The sequence below is a fragment of the Canis lupus genome, chromosome 28 (assembly GCF_003254725.2).
Source record: "Canis lupus dingo isolate Sandy chromosome 28, ASM325472v2, whole genome shotgun sequence".
Taxonomy (NCBI): domain Eukaryota; kingdom Metazoa; phylum Chordata; class Mammalia; order Carnivora; family Canidae; genus Canis; species Canis lupus.
In genome coordinates, this window is record NC_064270.1 from 36505355 (window position 1) to 36527577 (window position 22223).

Consider the following 22223-nt stretch of genomic DNA (forward strand, 5'->3'; position numbering starts at 1 on the left):
GTTGTAAACTAGGAGATTGGCAAGGTGACCGGAGGTAAAGTATTCTTATTGTGACCTGATAATTAGCTTGTTCTTCCTTTGTCTCAAAAGGGGAAAAAAAAGTGCATCCTTCTTTTCTTGAAGTCTACACTGCAAGAGTCACCTTGATACTCATTGATTCCAAACCTGAGTTCATCATTAAATTTGAGCAAGATATGCTCCAGGGGAAATCCATAATGCAAATGCAAAAAAAAAAAAAAGGGGGGGGGAAACAAGAAACTAAAGACGATTACTAGAGAACACACAGGCGTTGCTTACCTTGAGGACCATTTGTTTGCAGAGGTTAAATCCCCAGGGATGTCACTATAGGTAAAGCTTAATGATGGCCCCTGGCCAGGTTTCTGTATTCATGGAAGGTCAATAATCAAAGATTAGAAAACCATCATTCTTATAACCTATTTTTCCAAGCCTTGCATCTACGGCCACTTGCGCCTGTCTTAAATGCTCCTCCCAGCTTGGAACAGTAAAATCTGTCAGTGACAGACAGAGCACTCTGTGACACCCAAATTGTGTTGATGAACGACTTGGTGTCACTATCATCTGTTTTCTGAAACATTGGCTCTGACATTTTTTAGGCATAATACAAGAAAAGTGTCACCTGAGAGACTGAATATAATAGCATTTTTAAGAGAATGCTTTGCCACAGTTACATGCCTATCAGAGACATTAAGCATTTGGGGAAGTGATGAAAATCACATTATTATAGCTGTATTCAAAATACTATGTATTTAGTAAAAATTGAAAGTAAGATTTTCGTTATATTCAGATTCCTTAGTGAAGGTTACATTTTGCATGTGTGTCCACTTAATATAAATTTTAGAAATCTATTAAGTTTATTATGAGGGTTACGTACCTCGTTAAATCTGGTCATTTGTAACAGCCAAGTTTGTTTTATGGTTCTTTTTATAGAAATTTGTATTCACTGAGTAATAAAGATAAAAAAAAAAACCTAAATTCTTTAGAGGATCCATTCTATTTTCTGATTGTATAGAAATATGAGTAAGATTGATTAACTCTGGATAAATTGCTAGTGTTAATAACAAAATGTCACAAATGAGGTATCAGGTATTCTGTCTCCCAGCCCCGCTACAGAGCCCCGCTCATGTCCTTGATTCATGTGATATAATTGTCTATTTGTGAAATGGTATTTATCTTATATAACAGATAAGTCATGACTACAGGTATTACATCATATGGATACTGTAATAACTTCCCTTACAACATTTAGAATACAGTCCACTTTTTTTTTTTACAGTCCACTTTTTATATGAAAGGCTGGACACATTCAAAATGTCTGTGGTTGAGAAATGGATACATGTCCCCAATATCCGAGCATTCAAATTACACTGATCTGTGCTGTTTTGTTTGGTCCATCGAAGCTCATTTTAGAATCCTTTCTCTTAAAAAATAAAAATTTTCTGAATAATGCCTTTCTATATTTAAGGTCAACACAAGATAAAGTTCATTCCAGAAATGGTCGGCCCGATATTAGAAATGACGCTAATACCTGAGACTGAACTGCGCAAAGCCACCATCCCTATCTTCTTTGACATGATGCAGTGTGAATTCCATTCCACGCGAAGCTTCCAGATGGTAAGGGCGAAGTAGGTGTGTGGTAAGTGGCTTGGGGAGAAGGCACTCGAGCTTGAAAACCTTGGAAAAGACTTATAAATGGCTCTGGAGTTAAGGGTGTTGAAAAACATGAAAAGCGTAATTTCCTACAGTTTAAAAGAGAAAAACCCTGGGCTTCCCTTCTTGAAGAAGCCCATCATCCTTTGCCTCATCTTTTGGAGGAAGTATTACAGATTATTATTGGCTTTTACTTACTTATTTTTATCTGGATTTACTTACACATTAAACCCTGAATAAAAGTCTCTTTCCCTCCTTCCTTGATCTGTACCCTCAGAATGTTTAACCAGTTGTGACCACGTCCTCGCAGACTGGCTGCTTCCTGCCGATGTATTATTTTCAAGTCAAAAGTCTTTGCTCTTCCTCTTTCATATGCATCTTGGTCCTTTTCAGTGGGACTCATAAGAACTCCTTGAAGAGAGTCTGTGTAAAATGCTCAGGATATACTGTATCAGTAGGGAAGACAAAATCTGAATATATATGTTGGAGGATTGACAAAATCTCCTTCCCTGAATTCTATGAAAATAAGTGTGGTGTTTACATATTGACTTTGGGGACATGTGCACAAACATACAAAGGCTTTCTCCTCAATGGGCCGCTGGGTTGGCTAGGATGCTTTGCAGAAGGCATGGAGAGAACCCAAATGGTAGTGGGTCCACCACATTGAAAGCAACCTTTGCTTAAATATTATAATAATTCAAGTGACTAAGTATCTCTTTCACAGAGAGTTTTGTAGAATTTTAAGAAAAATTCCTCTATTGGAAGGAAACCAAAACTGTATCAGGTAGCATGATCGTAGTGGGATCTAATATTCAAAGAGCAGATTTTCCTTCCCAACCTTTATCCTTTTCAGTTCGTAGGTTTTAAATAGTTTATAGATTCCTACTGGTCAGTCTTCATTATGATGGCACGAAGGTGGTAGCCAAGAAGAACAATTTTGCTACTTGCTGGAGCCAAAAACAGATCCAAAGCCAAAAGAACTTGCGCTCTGTTGAGTACCAGTTGAGTTTGCACACGAAGTCAGGTAGTAGACCATGACTCCCGACTTAGCCTGGAACGACCTGGATCTCCAGCAAATGAGTGAACGTCTTTAGTCTTCGATTCAGAGCTGTAATAGTGGTATAGAATGGAATCTACTCCAGAGGGATGTTGTGAGAGGTGAACAAAATAAACTTGTGAAGACCGACTGCCTGGCTGCCCACCTACCCACCTGTCCACCCTCCCTCCCTTCCTTTGCTTCTCCCTTCCTCTCTCTCTCTCTCTCTCTGCACAGGGGAAGGGGGCTTCCTTACACTTCTTTTATTTATAAAATTAAAGAGATTGTTTTAAAAGAACAGCTGTTTTTATTCACCCTGGTTTACAATCAGCCTTTGTACACATGTAATGTAATGTTGTAAACATTGTCCAAATTTTTTTGGTTCTTTTTGTTTGGCAGTCTATCACAGACATCTTTCTTGATTACAACGTAGTAACCATGATTTTTGTGATGGCATAACATTTCATAAACTGAAATGGGTAATCTTCTCCTACCCATCCCTTTAGCTGAGCATTTAGGTGGTTTGCACATTCTCACTACTATGAGTAAATGCGCAGTGAACACATGCATGCATATAGCTTGAGTTTCTTTTGAAAGTTTTCCTGGTATGCATTCTCAAAAATGGAATTGCCGATTCAAAATATTTTTGTAAGTTTTGACATCACCATTTTTTTTTTTAAATATATCTTTGTTGTAAGATTTGACCCATCTCACTGCCACGGGCACTAAATTATGGTCTGATCTCATTGCCAACTCACCACAACTAGGAATTGTCATTTAAAATGCCTTTTCCTAGACTGAAAATACATCTGATTTTTTGAACTTTATTTGAACCCAGCCCCAGACAAGGACCTTATGAAAAAATGCTATTAAAGAATCAGGTAGTGGTGCCTGGTGGCTCAGTCAGTTAAGTGTCTGACTCCTGATTTTGGCTCAGGTCATGATCTCAGGGTCATAAGATTGAGCCCTGTTTTGGGCTCCACACTGAGCAGGGAGTCTGTTTGAGAGCCTCTCTCCTCCCTCTCCCCCCACCTCCCCGGCATGCACTTCCTGGGTCTCTCTCTCAAATAAATAAATCATATAAAAAGAATCAGGTAAAGGAGAAAAATGCATTTATGTGAATAAATGTTATGAGCCCAGGAAACTAAGATCAAAGCCCTTTAAAACACTGTGTCATTTGTCATTCTTTGAAGCTGACTTTGTTCAGGTCAAAATAAGGTCGAGCAATTGGAACTAGGACAAGGGCGTGAATGAGAATTTGGTCCTGAATTGTTCCTCTTCTTCCTTCCATTCTTGTGGTTCTGATTCCTGCAGCTTTAAAACATCTTACACAGTCTTCTGTAGAAGTGCTTCATTTTCACCAATTCACAGGGTCTCTGGTTTGTCAATAAATGGCACAAAGTTAACGGAGAGTCATGGTGTTTCTACCTTCATTCTCAACAGTGACCCCCGCCCCCCCCGCGGTAGGTTCAAAAACGGTCTTATATCAGGACACCTCTTTCCAGAAAACCGAACTGTTTGAGGAATATCGAGAATTAGTTAACACATATTTAATTCTATTTCACGTCCTTAAATCATATCTTGCTTGGATATAGGTAAATAAAAGCATAAACATAAAGACTAGGTCCACAAAACCCATGGTCAGGCCAAGCATGGCCAGCTACTTGGATTTTTTTGGTCAATAATCATTGACCCTTTGATCATCTGTGTTGTCATCTGCTTTTACCTTCAAAGACAAGCGGTAGGATGCACCAAAGGTTTTTAAAATAAAAGCAGAAAAACTAAAACTTGTGGGGCAAAAAAAAAACCCTCTCTGCTCTATTAATCTGTTCTTGTGACCCCGGAGAAAGATCAATCTCCTTTTCTCTTGCGATATCTCAATTTATTTTTTCTCTTGGTCTGTCTCAGCCTCCCAGGTGGAATGTCACACAGAGTGTCATGCTTCCTAGACCTGCTGCTTCCCTGTCATCCCCATTTTTGCCAGGCTCTTTGTCATTTGGTTTGATAGATGCAGGTTTACAGTGCCCTTCTCTTTGTTTGCTCTTCTGGCCTCCATGATGGGTTGCAGTGACTTGTCTACCCTTCCTCTGTCTCTTACCTAGCATCTAGCTGCTTCTCTTGGGCCCTAGTCCAGGGCTCTACTGGACCACAGCATCTGTCTCTTGACTTGTTATATCTTTACTAACTCTTTCCTAGTCTCAAGTCATCTCTCACCTTCTACAGGCTGCTGTTTCTGAAGCACAGGGCATGCCCTCTGTCCTTGGTGGTGTTAGTCCTGTTGCAGCGAGTATGCATGTGCACTGAACAGCAGGGCACAGACAACCCTGCCTCCATCCCAGAGAGCCTCCAGGTTGGGGCTGGCTGGCTGCTGTTTAACTAATCCGCCACCAATCCAATTACCTAACCTTATTAGTCACATCAACAAGGGCTTAAATTGGCTTCACTTTTATAGCAGCTGTGCAAACCTAATGAAGTGAAGGGAAGACATTAGGGTTTTTCATTTTTCCAAAACATTCACGTTTTGAACCTACGATGTAGTTTTTTTGTTTGTTTGTTTGTTTGTTTTAAATGTGCTGTGTCTTCCTGAGTGGGGCTGTTACTGTGCTGTTTGTGAAATATGTGTCATGTCTGGGCAGTAGTATGCTCTTGAGGCTGGAGTGGAGAGCGAACCCTCTGGATTCAGAAGAAAAACCTGCCATTTTGCTGAAGATTAAACTGCATCAAACCATTATTGGAATTTCAGAAGCAGGTATTACAGATTGGCTTTTCTACAGTTCCACAGAGTTGCAGCTCCTGTGTTCTTCAGCTATAGTGGAGGGACTTGAATTCGAATGTTCTTACACATATATTTCCCCAAAGTCTACTTTTTTTCTGGTCTCTACTTTTGCAAGAAAGAGCATGAATCTTCATCTAAAAGAGCATGTCCAGGCAGCCCAGGTAGCTCAGCAGTTTAGTGCCGCCTTCTGCCCAGGGTGTGATCCTGGAGACCTGGGATCGAGTCCCATGTCGGGCTCCCTACAGGGAGCCTGCTTCTCCCTCTGCCTGTGTCTCTGCCTCTCTCCTCTCTCTCTCTCTCTCTCTCTCTCTCTCTCTCTGTTTCTCTCATGAATAAATAAATAAGATCTTTTAAAAAATAAATAAAAGAGCATGTCCTTGTCCTCATCCGTGGTGCTACTGGCCCTGCCTCTCCAGGGTCCAGGCTCACCTCACTAAATGGGCTCACCTCATTGTGGGATTGGGGGCATGGAGTTATGTTTCACATGTTCTGTCCTCCTGCTGGCCTGGGACACCCTTCCAGGGCTCCAAGCAGTGCCTTATGTCAGCCTGATACCATTTGTGCTGGGCAGATCCTCACAGGTTATGAAGAAGCCCTGCAAGGACCTGCTCGGTTCTCCTGGTTCTTCCATCCCTTTCTAAGAATCTTCTATCATGTGGATCCCGCATCTCTTCTCCTCTGTTGCCCCTTCTACTGACTCTCTCTTGTCCACTAGCCCTGAAGGACGCATTCTCTAGTCTCTCCCCTTGCAACCTGTCTTCTCAAGTCATCCCAAGAGTGTGTTCACTGTCCCCCGGGCTCACCCATCCCCACCCTGACCCATTCACAGAGGAACATGTTTACATTGAACTGGAGACTCAGGGATATCTTGACTTTTTTTTTTTTTAAAGATTTTATTTATTTATTCATGAAAGACACAGAGAGGTAGGCAGAGACACAGGCAGAGGGATGCCCGATGTGGGACTTGATCCCAGGACCCCAGGATCACGCCTTGAAGGCAGATACTCAACCACTGAGCCACCCAGGCATCCCATGACTTTTTTTCCACAGAGAGCTCCTTACCGGTGGCGATTTCAGGGTCTGCTCGGCTGGCATGCAGAGGTTTGGAGGCATCGGCGTCTTGGTGCCCCTTTCATCATCCCCGTGTCACTGACACCTCCACCCCCACATCAGTAACACTCTGAGTCTCAGCCTCACTGGATTTTGCTTCATAAAGAAAGTAAAGGTTCCCTCCTGGCACCTTTTTAAAGAATTCCATTTGTTATGTCCTTGGAAAAAAACAGAACTAACAGCTGAGAATTGCGGCAAATAACCGTTTGGGCTGTATACCATTAATAACAACGGAATGGAAAAGTCTCCACAGCAAAATGATATTTTCAATCATGGAGTTATTTTCTGTCATCTTTGCGAGGGGCAGTAAAATGCCCCACAACTTCCGGAAATTCCCATTTCATTGTAAGACTATTAGAACATGAGTAATCTTCACTTCTTCGACGTTTTTGAGGTCCTGTTTGAATAATCTCTGTCTACTGCCCATGGCTAAGGAAATAATCGAATAAGCCAAGTGGGTGTTGATGGCTTCTGCTACTTGGTGGGAGAGCCAGTACATTGTGTACTGTCCTAAGGATGTAGGTTTGGTGGTGATTTTATCCTGTTTAATTCTTTGGGATTATGTTTGTTTATTTTTATTTTCAGTTTCAAAATTGAATTTATTTATTTGCATTTATTGTTCTGGACCCTGAAAGGGAACACACAGCACAAGAACTGGGCTTTTATTTCATGGTGTCCCAGACCCAAGAGCCTGAAAGATCCATGGCAACTAACACTCTTGACTCTTAAGAGTTCTGATTGCATTGAATTCTATTCTTCAAATCCCTCCAGCAAAGAGATGCCCACATTCCAGTTATCTCTTTTAACCAAATTAAACAGGACTCACTCTGAGGGCATGTTCCTGGAGTCCAGTGTCATTGAATACAGCCCCAGAGTCACTTCTTGGTGTGTGTGGTGTGGAAATGAGGAGCAGCTATGTGTGTTTGAGGTGTCGACGGCCGGCCAGGCAGTGGACAGGTGCCCAGCCGTGGGGCTCCTGAGCTGTAGGTAGAAGCTTTAAGGTCAGCAAACAGCCTTCCTTTTGGACTTGGAAGATGTGGGGATTTTAGAATGTGAGATACGGGGTGCCGGAGATTAACTGTGTAATTAAGTTTACAGAGCAGTTAAGCAAGAGGAATGCAATATACATAAAAATATTAGTGTGTCTGAGCAGAGGGATTAAAGGTTGTGGCAGGCTGGGGAGAACTCAGTGACATTTAGGATGTCACCATGGGAGCCCCCAGCCCTGAGGGTTTGGGAGTGCCAGGCTGCTCCCTGCAGAGCCATGCCCTTTGTTCCTTGGTCCTGTTTTCCCTGTAAGTATAGTTCAGTTACATCTCCCCCCAACCCATCGTTTCGACACTAATGAGAAGGGACATGGTTTTGCAATCCTAATGGATTGGCCCAGTTCCTTCTAGAAATTCAGAAATTGAGAATCTGATTCCTTGGAGGTCTCTCATGAACCAGGGAGTGCTCTCAGATCATGATCCTACCCCCAGTGAGCACATTTTCTTGAAAAATAGGAGAAAGCAGAGCACCACTGGACAGAGTATTCACTAAGGCTTATTTGTAGAAAAGACAGAGAAGCACTTTTGCTGACGTCCATAGAAGACCATGTTCCTAGATTTCAGATTTCATACTGCCCTTGATAACCTCCAAGCACTTTATCGATGGGGTCAATTATCTGTGCAAACCTTTCCATCCTGGTCCAGCTCCCTTCCTTGCTCTGACGTAAGTTCAGATCTCTTGTATAAATGTGTTCCTCAGTGCCTGCAAAGTGCAGGTCTGGGTCCATACCTTTATAAATACATTATATCCAAAATGGTCAATCTAACTCCCAACAAAAATGATGCATTCCAAACCAAATAGAATTGGCTTTTGGATTATCCACTACTGAGATCCTTCACTCCATGATCCCTTAAATTGGAGCCAATAACCCGTGGTTAACTGTGGCGTCGAGTGGCGAAAGCAGTCATTCCTTTCAGAGTTAATTGAATTAACAACGCTGTCAGTTCACAGGGCTGTGAGCATAGCCCCCTGCTCCACCACATTTGGTTTTACAGCAACCTTCCAAAAAGTCCAAATTTATATGTGGACTCTGTTTCGTGTTCTTGGAGGGCTGCTGGTGTTGGATGCTTAGAGATGCTCTGTTCAGCACTTTAAGTTAGACACCCTGTGGATATTTTTGTAGTGATGCTGGTGATTCTGAAAAGAGAGGAAGTAGAATGATTTTGCTTATCACATGAGTGAGCCTCTGCCACCTTTTGAGCAACTCCGTAAAACCTTGCTAATTTTAACCTAAACATAGAGAACCCTGCTGCAAATTACCAGACCGCATGCATTTAAGTCAGATAATCCGCATAGTTTTTATAAAACCAGCTCTGCTCTATCAGCATATGGACTTTCTCCAGTTTATTTGGACAGGATCATTTAGTTCTGATGATGATAATGGTTCGTAGAACACTAACAAATTGATTCTAGTATATTCTGTGAAAACTAACGCAGACCCTGGAATGAGAAGCTAGCTGCAGGTCTGGGGTGCTGAATCCTTGCCGATAAACAGAATAGGGTTGCCAGGTGTTTGTGCAAATTACTTAGTTTAGAGGTTAGTAAAATTAGAATCAGCTGTGTTCTTCTGATCTACTTATCATTCATCCGCTCATTTTAGGAAACATTAAATTCATCAGTCAAAATTTGATAAGCAGCATACTTAAGGAGCTGGAGTTTCCTTAGTGCCCTTGTTTGTGACAGCTAGGTTTACGTAGAAGCAGAGAAAACATGCCATTTCCCTAAAGTAGACTCCCAAGTTCAAATACGCCTGATTAACTAGGGATGAGCGGTTGCAAATGGCTGTGTGTTTGCCCACGTTAGGATAAAGCATGTTCTTCTGCATTCTCTGTGCCTTCCTCATTGTATGCTCATTCAACATGTGTGGCATGCAGTCCTGTGTTTTAATTAAGTTGAGTCTTATTTTGTACCTCAGGTATTGGTTCCGAAAAATCAGCAGTCACCAAAGAGTTGCTCTATGGTGCTCCTATCATGGTTACCTTCTGGGAAATGGGACTGGCTCACAGCATCAATGTTTGGACTAATGGCAGCCGATCTCCTTGTTTTTGATTCCAAAAAGGCCCACCTTCTGCAGAATTCTTGACTGTAAAGAATAGAGTACAAGTGGGTTAGTATCAAAAGGTGGTTATTTTATAGAAGAGTCGCTGTCATGAGGCTTCAGGTAAAAACAATTAGATAAGTTATTTTTTCTTCTTCACTAGAGCTGCCTTTTTTTCTATGCCCCTAAAAATCCCTGAATTGTTCAGGCCAAATAGACTAAAATAGAGGGCGTCTGTTTGGGGAGGAGACAGTGGGGAAGATCAAGGAGAGAACTGTGCGATGTGCTGAGGTCCGGGTTCTGTGCTGTGGCCGAGTCCTTGATGTCAAGCAAGAATCAATACTCCTCTCGAGTCCTGTTTCAGCCTCCACTTCATCTGTAGTGTGATAAAATTGTGGCTCCAGGCAGCAAGTCCTGATCAAGGTCAGGCCGGTGTGTGCCTGTTTGAGGCTCCTCCCTGGGTCTCCCCAGACCCTTTGCCTTCTGCCTCACAGAGGCCACAGTCAGCGGCCTCTACAGCAGGAGCATCCTGAGTGCCCAGTGTGGACCAGGTGCCCCCAGTTCCTGTTGCCAGCCCTCAGATGAGTGTGTCCACCGCTTGGCTTACGTGGCCAAGAGCGTGTGCTGTGTCTCAGCAACCTGTTGGAACGTGCCTCTGCTGACATGCAAAACCCTCCCCAGCTCCAGTTTAGCACTAACTCCGCAGTGATTCATGTACACACAGCACGTTCATGCCATTACAACATCAGCACCACGCAGTGTCCTAGGAGAGACCCAGAGAGACCGAAGTTCTTGTTGTCGTGCTGCTTAAATAATTATAGGATCTCTGTAATAATGGGAAACTTGGGTGTTGTTGCCTGGGAAAGCATTGCCTGAGAATGTATGTATTTTAATGGGATCCTAGGGGCGCCTGGGTGGCTCAGTTAGCTAAGCGTCTTTCTTTGGCTCAGGTCATGATCCCAGGATCCTGGGATCAAGCCCCACGTTGGCCTCCCTGCTCGTTGGGGAGTCTGCTTCTCCCTCTCCTTCTACTCCTCCCTCCTGCTCCTGCTCTCTCTCACTCTCTCTCCTTTCAAATAAATAAATAAAATCTTTATAATAAAATAAAGGGATCCTAGAGATCCCTGCCTACATGCAGGGTGCACTTGCTTTCAGAACTCTGAATTTGGCTGTTGTTTCCCTCAATTCCTCCTATACCTGTCTTCTTTTGGTCTGGTGTGGTTGTCTCGCTCTGTGGGAACTAACTCTCTCACAGGCCTCCTTCCCTGGCCCAAGTCGATGGGTAATTTCAGGGCCCCTGCAACATGGTGGCCATCTATCCAGAATCCCATAGGGAGGTGGCCTTGAGTTCTGCTAGCCATGGGGGACTGGCAGCGAGGATGGGCACTCAGATCTGTCATTAGCAACGTAGTTATTTCCAGCCTGGGCAGCCCCTCTGAAAACAGTCTGGAGGTTTATACCTCTCCAGAATTTAGAGTTTTCATGAAAACTCCAAGGGACAGGGCTTGGGTCCAACAGATAGTTCTAAGGATCCTTTCTTACTTGTATGCTCTGGAAATCTGATCAGAAGCTTTAGGGTATTCAGGAGAGACCTGGAGCTGGACTTTCTTGAGATGTCTGCTGGTCTTGCAGAGACACTGTCCCTCCTGGATTTTACAAGATTTTTTTCAACCAAAGTGAGATATTTCACTAGATCCGTCAAGAAACGGCAGTGAAGTGGCCCCTTGCATGTTTTGCGATTACAGAGAACTCTTTGCTGGCAAGTGCAATGCCATCTGTTCTTTTCCAGGAACTACTGAGCTATTTTAGATGTTACTTGTTCGTGGAGATGAAGTTTGAGACGCTTTTTCATGTTGCTCTTTGATTATTTTTCCTTCGGTTCCCTTGTCTTTCTTTCTCTGGCTCTTGCTCCTGCTATCAGAATATACATGTTTAGGCTCCATTAACCAGGGAGGGAAATGAAAGATTCCCCCCTGTGGCAGGGGATCATCGGACATCTCCAGGGATCCAGGGACGGCAACTCTTAAATGAAATCAGGCTCCAAAGGCTTTAGGTAGCCAACTATCTGATGATGATCTCTTACCAGTTTACGTACTATTGATGCTCAATCATAAAATGAAATATCCGCCATGCTGATTATTTACGCTTCCTGTGTTTAATTATAGTTTGAAAATGAGATCATCACCAAGCTGGATCACGAAGTGGAAGGAGGCAGAGGAGACGAACAGTACAAAGTGTTATTTGATAAAATGTAAGTGTTGATTAACAGTAGGATTTATGTCAGAATCAAGACAGAGAGACCGTAATTAGACTACAATGAACTTTGTAGCCCAGAAATAATTAAAATGTGTTAATAATGGAAAATATTTTAAATTGCACCTCAGTCAACTTTCTTTTTCTGAGCGTGATTAACAAGGTGTGCATAATTATTTTTCAGCCTCTTGGAGCACTGCAGGAAGCACAAATACCTCGCCAAGACAGGAGAAACTTTTGTAAAACTCGTGGTGCGCCTGATGGAAAGACTCCTGGATTATAGAACCATCATGCATGATGAGAACAAAGAAAATCGCATGAGCTGTACTGTCAACGTGCTGGTGAGTGAAATGCAAGTTAATTAAATATCCAATCTTCACAGTGAGGCAGAAACTGAACCAGGAAGTTCAAAAGCCTTATGCCAGCTGGCCTCAGAGCTTTCCGAGGCAGAACGGAGCTTCCTCTGCTTGTTTCCTTGTCTGTTGTGGGGAAAGGAAAATGAAGAAGTGTTTTGCAGCTCCACTGTAAACAAGTCTATAAAATCATCTCCCCCCTGGGAGTTTCCAGGTTGTCCTTCCTGTGGCTGAGAATGGTGAGCAATTCTCTTTTGTCACCAGGGTGGCACCCTCGTTTATTCTAAGTCCCAATTATAAGGTTTCATCATTAGGAGATTGCAAGCATGTCCTGTAGTGGGTTGAATGGTTGGCCCCAAAAAGATAGGTCTCACTCTCAATCCTCAGAACCTGTGAATGTGATTGTATTGGGACAGAAAGGCTCCTTGCAGATGTGATTTACTTAAGGGTCTTGAGATGAGATCATCCTGAATTACTATCCAAGTGGGCCCTAAATCCAATAACAAGTGTGAGAGACAGAAAGGGAGATGCACAGAAGACCAAGAGAAGATGCAGGTAGAGAACAAAGTGATGGACCACCAGTCAAGGGGCACTTAGAGCCACCAAAAGCGAGGAGAGGCACGGTAGGATTCTCGCCTGGAGCCTTTAGTGGGAGGGCAGCCCTGCTGACGCCTTGATTTCAGACTCTGGCCTCCAGAACTATGAGAGAATATATATCATTTTAAGCCACTAGATTTCCAGTTTTTTGTTAGAGTATCCACAAGGAACTAGCTCATGGCCACATGGAGAGCAGAGAGCTTGGGGAAACTTGGCTGCTGCCATCCACAGGCCTCTTGCATACCTGCTGTCACTGTGACATGGCCAGGTCCTACAGACACCCGCTTCCTGATAGAGTTGTGGTGTAATGATTTCAGGACACTGCTTTCAGGAAGCTTATGACAAGCTCAACCAAAGTGAGTGGTTGGCAAAGCTCATCATTGTGGGGAGCCACATGACGCCCACATCTAGCGTCAGAGCTCTCTGACTCTCTCTGCATCCTCCTCCTCTGCCACTCCCACAAGGAGCCAGAAAAGCAGACTCTTGGCCCTGAGAGGGCCTTCCTCAATTTCCCCTGCCTATCCCAGGGCAGGAATGCAAGAAAACACTACTTCTGCTTCATGCTACTTACTTCACTTCTATAGACTTTGTATATCACCATCTGGTCATTAGATGACACAGAGATGCTCTGCCTTTACTTCGAAACCCCTCATCGGAATGGACTTATAGGCACTCTGAGCTCATGAAAATGGACCAAGGGGAATATGACCTGTCATTCATTCTTTAGAAAAGCACCAGAGATGCAGGGAGTTTAAATGCAAAAGGGGCTACTTTCATCTTCCATCCAGTTTAGTGTCAATACTGCCTTTATGCTTGACATGAGGACCTGACAGCTGAAAGCTCATGAGCCATCTAAGCCCCTGCCTTCTGTGGACAGGCGACTGTTTTGATGAATGATAAACACCATCTATAGCAAGTTTTTTGTTTTGTTTTGTTTTTTTTCCTTAAAATGGGGGACTTCTGGTTTCTTGTGTAAAAGGACTTTGGACTCTTCTCCATAAGAAAAAACCCGGAAAACCAAAAACCAACAACTCTTCTTAGATCCATCTTCTCAGATCTACTGGAAAAACCGCTGCACCCCAAATCAGAGAGACAAGAGGATACAGTGATTCACAGCTTACTGGAGCAGAAGCCCAAGAGCAAAAAACCACCACTGGAGCTTGAACTAGATTAGATTCCTCTTACCCGGTGTATCATGCCCACTGTCAGCATAAAATTACAAGGCATACTGAAGGCAAAAGACACAGTTTGAAGATTTAGAGCAAGCATCGGGGCCAGCTCCAGCTCAGATATCACAGAAGTTCTGGAATTTTCAGAGTGGGAATTTAAAATAACTGTGATTAATATGTTAAGAGCTCTAATGGAAAAAGTAGATGTATGCAAAAATAGATGAGTACTATAAGCCAAAAGAAGCTAGAAATCCAAAACACTGTAACAGAATAAAGAGTGTCTTTGGTCTCATTAATAGACTGGACAGAGCCAGTGAAAGAATCTGTGAGCTTGAAAGATCTAAATATGTTCGCATGTGTGCCTTAAGGGTCGTGAGCAACTGTAAGTAGTATTGGCTTCTGGCTTCTGTCCATGAGCTCTGCCCTGGGTGAGGGTGAGGGCCCCAATCTTTTGCCCAGGAATGCCCTAGCCCTTGCTGCATTGTCTTCCTGCATTCTCGCCCCTGTTCAGAGGAATTTACTTTTGTGATGCTAATATGGTTAACATGAAATGGAAATCAATATTTTTTTCTGTGGGAGAGAAATGGAAACCTTTTAAAAATCATTTCCTTCTATGGACACACTTTTTTAGTGCTCTCTCTGACTTTTAAGGGGATCTATGAAGCTGATTTGTGTCCAGAGGGGAGAATTATTATTATGTTTATTCGCTTTCCAACTTTGATGATTGAGAATACTATTTCTTTTTTTTTTTTAAGTAAGATCTCTCTTGTTCACCAGGGCATGCAACCTAGTGGAGATGTGTTCTGAATGTGGCCTTTTATCATAAGAACCCAGGGTCAGAAAATCAGCTCCTGAAATGCCACCTGCAGTCACAGTTTCTGATGTTAACCTGTGTTCCTCTGTCATACGGAGCCTCACTGAGTACCTACCTGTTGTTACTGCTCTCAGCAGGAGCCAGACTTTAACCAAGAAATACTCCCAGGATTCCTGAGATTATCTGACTTCATTAAACTCTTTGAACTTGGAACATCCTGCATCATTCCATAAAGAGTCAGATGTTCCATTCTTAACCATTTCCTGGGGATCAGAAGATGGATCCCAAACCGTCACAAATCTTTCATTTAAAAAGTAAAATAGATCTGCGATTAAAGAGGAATAAGAAAAGTGGGGTTCTTCTACAGACAGATGTTCTGTGTCTTAATATTCACTACCCAGTTCACATACCATCACATAAATAAAAACATAAATGTGTTTTTAATCTCCTAGCCCATTTTCACCTTTTCTCCTGGTACTTTCTTATGAAACAAATAGAGTTTCATAGAGATGAATATGTATATCCATCTCTCAATGAATATAGACATATAAGCATACTTTAGTGATATATAAAATGCACTCAGTTTATCACTAACCTTGAAATCCTAAAGCTAACAAATAGAATAAAGAACATAGGATTTATTGATGCCCTTTACGTCCATTGCCAAATTTCCTTTAGAACCAGTGCTATTATTGTTGTTGTTGTTGTTTTAATGGAATTAGTGGAACATTCCAAATTGTGTGGATTTATTAATGTGTTACTGTTCCTTACATTCTATACAAAAAATAAGAAATAAACAGTCACTCTCTCTACCGACCTAAGTCCCCTACACGTACCAACCCCTGAAGCACATCTGCATTACACTGGATCCTGGTTGCCACTGGACCAGAATCCACATTTGTGATTACGTAGAATTTCATTGTAACCTCATAATCGTGCAGTCTTTCATGACTGGTTGGTAATTTTGTTGTGTGTCACCACGTTTGTCTACACAGTCTTCCAGATAGCCCTCTCAGACCAATAGACTCATTGCTATTTTATAGACTTGAGTCACTTTTTTCATGGCCCCTTTATAAGACTAATTAAGGTGGTTCTCAGAAGAATTCTATAAATCTCAGTATTTGCTATCATCATGAAGGAATACAGAACCGGAATCTAATGCAAATGTATAAGTTTTGGAAGATTGGCATGCAGTGGTGCATTAGCGTTGGGGGGGTCTAGTTCCGAAAGTGTTGCAGAGATCCACAGAGATCCGCAGAGATCCGTAGAGCTTGAGCCTGGTACAGGCGGCAGCACTGGGTGCAGAAGAGACGTGAGAGAGGAGATGCGGGGGAGGGGGAGGCGGCGCTGCCTGCAGAGCCCAGAAGTGGAGCGCCAGAACAACATGAACTTTTACGTAAGAAACCCACAGTTTTATATAGAAACTGGGGTTCGAGATGAGCGTCCTTCAGTTCTAGAGAGGTTTTGAAGTCCTAGGAAGGGAACAGAGCTAAGCTCAGGCAGGGAATAGAAGACATTTCCATATCCATAAGAGAGGAATAAAGGTCGCATGATATCCCTATTGTGAAATTGTAAAGGAAAATGATCAGAAGCTTGGAGAAGGATTAAAAATACGAGTGCAAAATAGGATGGCATGAAAATTGTAGCTTGTAAATACTGGTGAGTTAGAGCTGGAAGTGAAGGGCTCATCCTCTACCTTTGATGCGGATTCTCTTTGTTAAGTCCCCCTGAGTTGTCAGCTGAAAATATCCTCATTACTGAGCCATAGCATATGAACCAGAGGACATTAAAACCTCAGATGCAGCAAAATATGAAAATCCTGGAGCATTTTCTAAAGGTGCCCCCCTCTTACTTTCTGTATTTATTTATCACTTCCTTTCAGAGAGATCAGTTCCGGAAACTGTCCTTTTTTTTTTTTTTTTTTTTTCCTAATGAAACGAAACAACTTATTCCTTCTTGTGGGATAATTGGAGTCCTTGATAGTGGTGGTATTCCTATTATCTCAGGCCCTAATCCCAGAGTCCTCACGTGGTACTCAGGTGCTAAATTTCACAGTGAAAGTGGCTACGGTGAGGCCTGCCGTTCTTTTGACCTGGTGAGGCGATTGTTCTGCACCTTTTTGGGGCCCCGTGTCTGATAAAGATTTTAAAGTGTTCATAGAGATGTTGACATTTAAGAAATACCATTTTGATAGAAATGTTCATGCTCAGCCAGGAGATATTTTACAATATGTAGAAATAGCCCATTGCTTCTAGCCTGCTAATTAATCTCTCTTCATCGGTGCTGGTACAGAAAATGCTTTCAAGTGGCAGCCAGTTTCTTTAGTGTCATTTATAAAGTCTTTCTATCTGGAACAGCGTCATCCAATAGAAACCTCTGTGATGCTAGAAAACGTTCTATATCTACATGGTTCAGTACAGTAACACTAGCCCCACGTGGCTACTGAGCCCTCAGAGTCTGGCCAGCATAGCAGAGAGAGCCTGGAAACACAGGAAAATGGAAACACAACAGTCCAGAGCCTTGGGCTGCAGCAAAGGCCGTCCTAAAAGGGAAGTATCTAACAGTACAGGCCTTTCTCAAGAAGCAAGAAAAGTCTCAAATACACAACTTAACCTTACACCTGAAGAAGCTGGAAAAAGAACAGCAAATAAAGCCTAAATCCACCAGGAGAAGGAAAATATTAAAGATAAGAGCAGAAATCAATGCTATAGAAATTGAAAAAAAAAAAAAAGAGCAGTAGGACAGAGCAATGAAACTAGGGAGCTGGTTCTTTGAAGGAATTAACAAGATTGATAAACCTTTCACCAGACTTATCGAAAGAAAAAGAGAAAGGACCCAAATAAAGTCATGAATAAAAGAGGAACAATCTCTACCAACACTGCAGGAATACAAACAATTATAAGAGAATACTATGAGCAATTGTATGCCAACAAATTAGGCAATCTGAAAAAAAGTGGATAAATTCCTGGAAGCACATAAACTACCAAAACTGAAGCAGGAAGAAACAGAAAATCTGAACAGATCTGTAACCAGCAAAGAAATTGAATCAGTCATCAATAATCTCCCAACAAACAAGAGTCCAATGTAGGATGGCTTTCCAGGGGAAGTGAATGTTTAAGTTTATTTAATTTTTTTGAAGATTCGTTTATTTTATTTGAGAGAGAGAGAGGTGGGGAGAGAGAGAGAACCAGAGAATCTCAAGCAGATTCCCTGCAGAGCTGGGACCCTGAGATCATGACCCAAGCCAAAATCACGAGTTGGATATTTAACCGACTGAGCCACCTAGGCAGCCCTAACTTTATTTAATTTTAATGAAATTTAATTTACATTTGCACACACGTGGCTGGTGGCTACTGTACTTGCCACCTCAGGTCTAGAATGCCACACTGCCTTCTTGTGCCCCTAGCCGAGAGTGGGCCCAGCGTGTTTCAATTCATGTCGATGACTCTTATTGCCAAATTCGGATCTTTCATGTTTTTTTCATCTTCTAATGACTTTACATTGATAAGAATGGCTAAGGTGTGATGTCTTTGGAGTAATGCTTTTATTTAGCTAAAGATTGCTGACTTTCAAGTGACAAAAGTAGGTTTTAGTCCTCACAGTGTAGGAAATGGAATCATTAGAATCACCCCCCAAAAAAGGTGAAGACCAGTGTAAGGCTTTGTGCTTTATGTGAATTTATGGTTCTAGACCAAAGAGCTGGATCCCTTTGGGTGTGTGACCCAAATGGAAGAACCATGAGTGTTTAGTGCTCACATGATCCCTTTTGTAGAACAGGTTTCTTAAAACAGTGTTATGATTTGATTTTTCAGAATTTCTACAAAGAAATTGAAAGAGAAGAAATGTACATAAGGTATGTAGGCATCATGCTTATCCGTACCCCCTGCACGTTTATTATAATTGCTGTTTGTCAAGTCTATGCTAACAAATGTTTTGTGGCCACAGGGGTTTATCTTGTAAGAACAGTGAATCCTAGAGGTTGACTTTTATATATTCTGACTCCTTGGGCAAATGCCAATGCAGACATTTTGAGGGTCATATTTAGCCAAACTAGAGCAAAGCCATAAATAATTATTTCACAGGGTTTTTGTATCTCGATGGACTCATGTGGCCCTTCCATAAAAGAGACAACAGCACAATTTTCATGTTTTACATTAATCCATATGATCAAATGAGAAATCAGTTTTAATTTTATCAGAAATAAACAATAGTATAATTTTTCAGCCTATTCTTCCTTTAACTGACATTATATTATGATATTTTATATTGTCTGCTGGATTTTTCTCCTTCACTTGCCTTTTCCTCTAGAGGTGGGCTGTGATGGATGCCCTCTCTCTCGGTCACTTCCAGAGGCCAATGTGAACATTTAGCAAGATTATAACAGCAGAATAGAATAAGGATATGTCCACATGGGTTGGTGTTTAATGATGTGTTTATTACATCAAGCTTGATTTTCTAACTTGATTTCCAAGAATTTTTTTACTTTCTCCTTTATAAAAATATATCATATAAATGTAATAAACTTTTGGGAAAGCAACCAGATTCCTTTAGCCAAAATGTAGTTTGCTTTATATTAAAAAGCAATCTTTATATCTCTATGGCAGAGAAATTCTTTCGATCACATTCACTATGGTCACTGGACCTCTTTATTTTTATGGATTTGTATTTTTATGGATTTGGGGGGGGTGTACATTTGGATTCAATAGAAATGTAAGAAATCACAACCCAACCTCGTGATCTCATTTCAAATGTAAGAAGAAAACTCTGGAAAGGGGAAAAGGAATGAGAGACCCTTGAAGTACAATTCTGCCTTCTTGGACCATCTTTGTTTTCATCCTGAAAAGGGGAAGACTTAAAATTATTTTACCAAATATTGTATATTATTCTTGTTGGTTTTCCTTAGTGCTTTCTGCACCAAACGTATATGAGGCATTGGGAATTGTGAACATTGTGAAGAGAATGTGTAGATAAGATTTACTGTTGAAGGTAGATATTAGCTCTTGCAATCCTTAACACAAATTATTTGTGGATGTCTTAAGAGCCTCACTGTGTTTTGTCACCTCAGGTACCTATACAAGCTGTGTGACCTCCACAGAGAGTGTGACAACTACACAGAGGCGGCCTACACCTTGCTTCTCCATGCAAAGCTTCTGAAGGTAATAGAAATTACTGCACACTTTTATGATTCTATTGTTACAAAGTGTAAGATGATCTAAATTTTATTTTTCCATGATAAATTTTAGTAAACCTATAATTTAAGATCTTACGGATTTTGAGTAAATGCAATGACCTAAACAAAGATATATAGAAGGTCCTTTGATGACAGACTTGGCCCTACTGAATGCAGATTTAACAAGACGTCCTAGCAAATTATCACTGAGCATCATCAACACCCATCATTGGGTTGTAGGCTAGCAAAGACTTAAGAGGTTCTACAGGTCCTTATTCATGCCAGCAGGACTCAGTAGTAGAGGATAATATCATCAGTAAGAGGGATTTCTGTGGTAGACAGCTAAGGGATAGGATGAAATATATCCCTACTATCTTAGCCAAGAGTTCACACTGAGATCTTCTGTTAGTCCATCAGTTCATGTGAGACCTTGCATTTGGTTCTCCTGGAGCGTTGCCCCTGAACACAGGTCTGGCATGACAACTTTCAGCTCCAGTGATTGTTTTGCTGTGCACATATCTTTTGACATTGGTTTGTTTGTTTGTTTGCAGTAATAGACTCATACTCTTCCCTCCTATCCAATTCTAGCCCAGTTAATTCTACAGAGTAAGCCCTCAGTATATACCTGTGTGGATGGATGGATGGATGGATGGATGGATGGATGGATGGATGGTTGAATGGATGGATGGATGGTTGAATGGATGGATGGTTGGATGGATCAAAGAATGAAAGTGTGCATGTGTGAGTGGGTGGATATATGGATGATGAATGGATAGGTGGAAGTGTAGGTGGCTAGATGGATAGATGTGTGTAGATGGATGGAAGGATGGAAGTGTAGGTGGGTAGGTGGATAGACAGGCGGATGGATGGATGGATAAGTGGATGGGTAAATAGATTTATCCAAATGTGTAGATGGCTGGGTAGGTGGGCAGATGGATGAAGGAGTGGATGGATGAAGAAGCTGCTATACAACCTCTAGTTGTACGTTTTAAAACTTTAGCTAATCATTAGATCACCTTTCCCATTGTATCCTTATAAAAAATTGAAAAGTTATAAACTAGAGAAACAAGAACAGTTAAGAGAATTAGAATTTAGTTGAGTGACCCAGCATAAAGACCACTCATTCGAGGAATCCTGTTTTCAAAATCAAGCCAGCCCCTTGAGCACCAAAAACTGAATGAAAGAAAACCAGTAAAGACTACATTAAAATGAGCATTAAGCAATGTCTGTGGGTGATGAGAAGCATTAAGGAGAACACTGTTAGGAGTAAAACTCCAGCAAGATTCTTCCAGCCTTTGGCCCAACTCCAAAATCTCCAGTATCTCTTAATGCTACCAATGTACCCAAGCTGCTATAGAGACATTGGAGTATGGACATTTACCTTTGTGTGAAAACAGAAGGGTCCATTACAGAAAAAACAGGAAGAGGCTCAAACTGGGGCCTCATCAGTAGACCCTCTTTGGCTTCACACCACAGAAAGCTCTCCCAAGGAATGTGATTTATGACAGAGATTTCCTTTGGCGCACCTGACACAAGCCATACTGCTAGGAACTCTAATGGCGTTCATTTGTTAGAAACCCAAATTTCGGTAATAAGGCATTTTTGCAAATGTGGAGGTATTTGTTGTCACCGGGGAAATTAAAATGGGGTTGACAAAGTGCTTACTCACCCTCACTCTCTCATAGTACATACACGTTTAATTGAGCACAGATGGGGCGTGTTTCATATCCCAAGTCGGTAGGCCCCGAATGCATTATCTTTTCCACTGGGAAAAGATAAAGTTTAACTGAATTTTCCAGTTAAATGGCGAATGCTCCATAATTTCTCTCCATGTCTTTTACACCATGACGTTTCACAATTTTTCCTAAATACGTTTTGATATTGCATTCACCGTGAACTCATGCTGGTTAATCAACTTACGAAAGGATTATTTGTATTGTTATGAAAATTGTTCTTCAATGTGACAAATATATTCTTGTTCATTAAAAATTCTCAAATATAGTCGTTTTTAGTTATTTTGTCAAAAACAAGAATGATGAAAACGTTAGCCTTGAGCCCTTGTAATCAAGTAAAATCGTTTGAGTGTTTAAGTGGAAGGTGTAGAGGGATTTTTACTTCCCTAGTCAATATTTTTTAAGTGATTTTAAACTCCAAGGACGTTATTTGAGATCTGAACTTTCTTATTTATTTGA

At 41.6% G+C, this 22223-nt stretch overlaps 1 protein-coding gene across 2 annotated transcripts in view; it reads left to right on the plus strand.

The window, feature by feature from the left end:
• The window catches only part of DOCK1 (dedicator of cytokinesis 1), a 494693-nt gene that overhangs the window by 418218 nt on the left and 54252 nt on the right, over positions 1–22223 (plus strand). For both annotated transcript variants that reach the window (XM_025467625.3, XM_025467626.3), the window contains exons 33-37: positions 1484–1632; positions 11841–11926; positions 12113–12269; positions 18674–18714; positions 19927–20017. In XM_025467625.3, coding sequence (XP_025323410.1) covers positions 1484–1632; positions 11841–11926; positions 12113–12269; positions 18674–18714; positions 19927–20017 — 524 coding nt within the window. The remainder of the gene's footprint in view (positions 1–1483; positions 1633–11840; positions 11927–12112; positions 12270–18673; positions 18715–19926; positions 20018–22223) is intronic.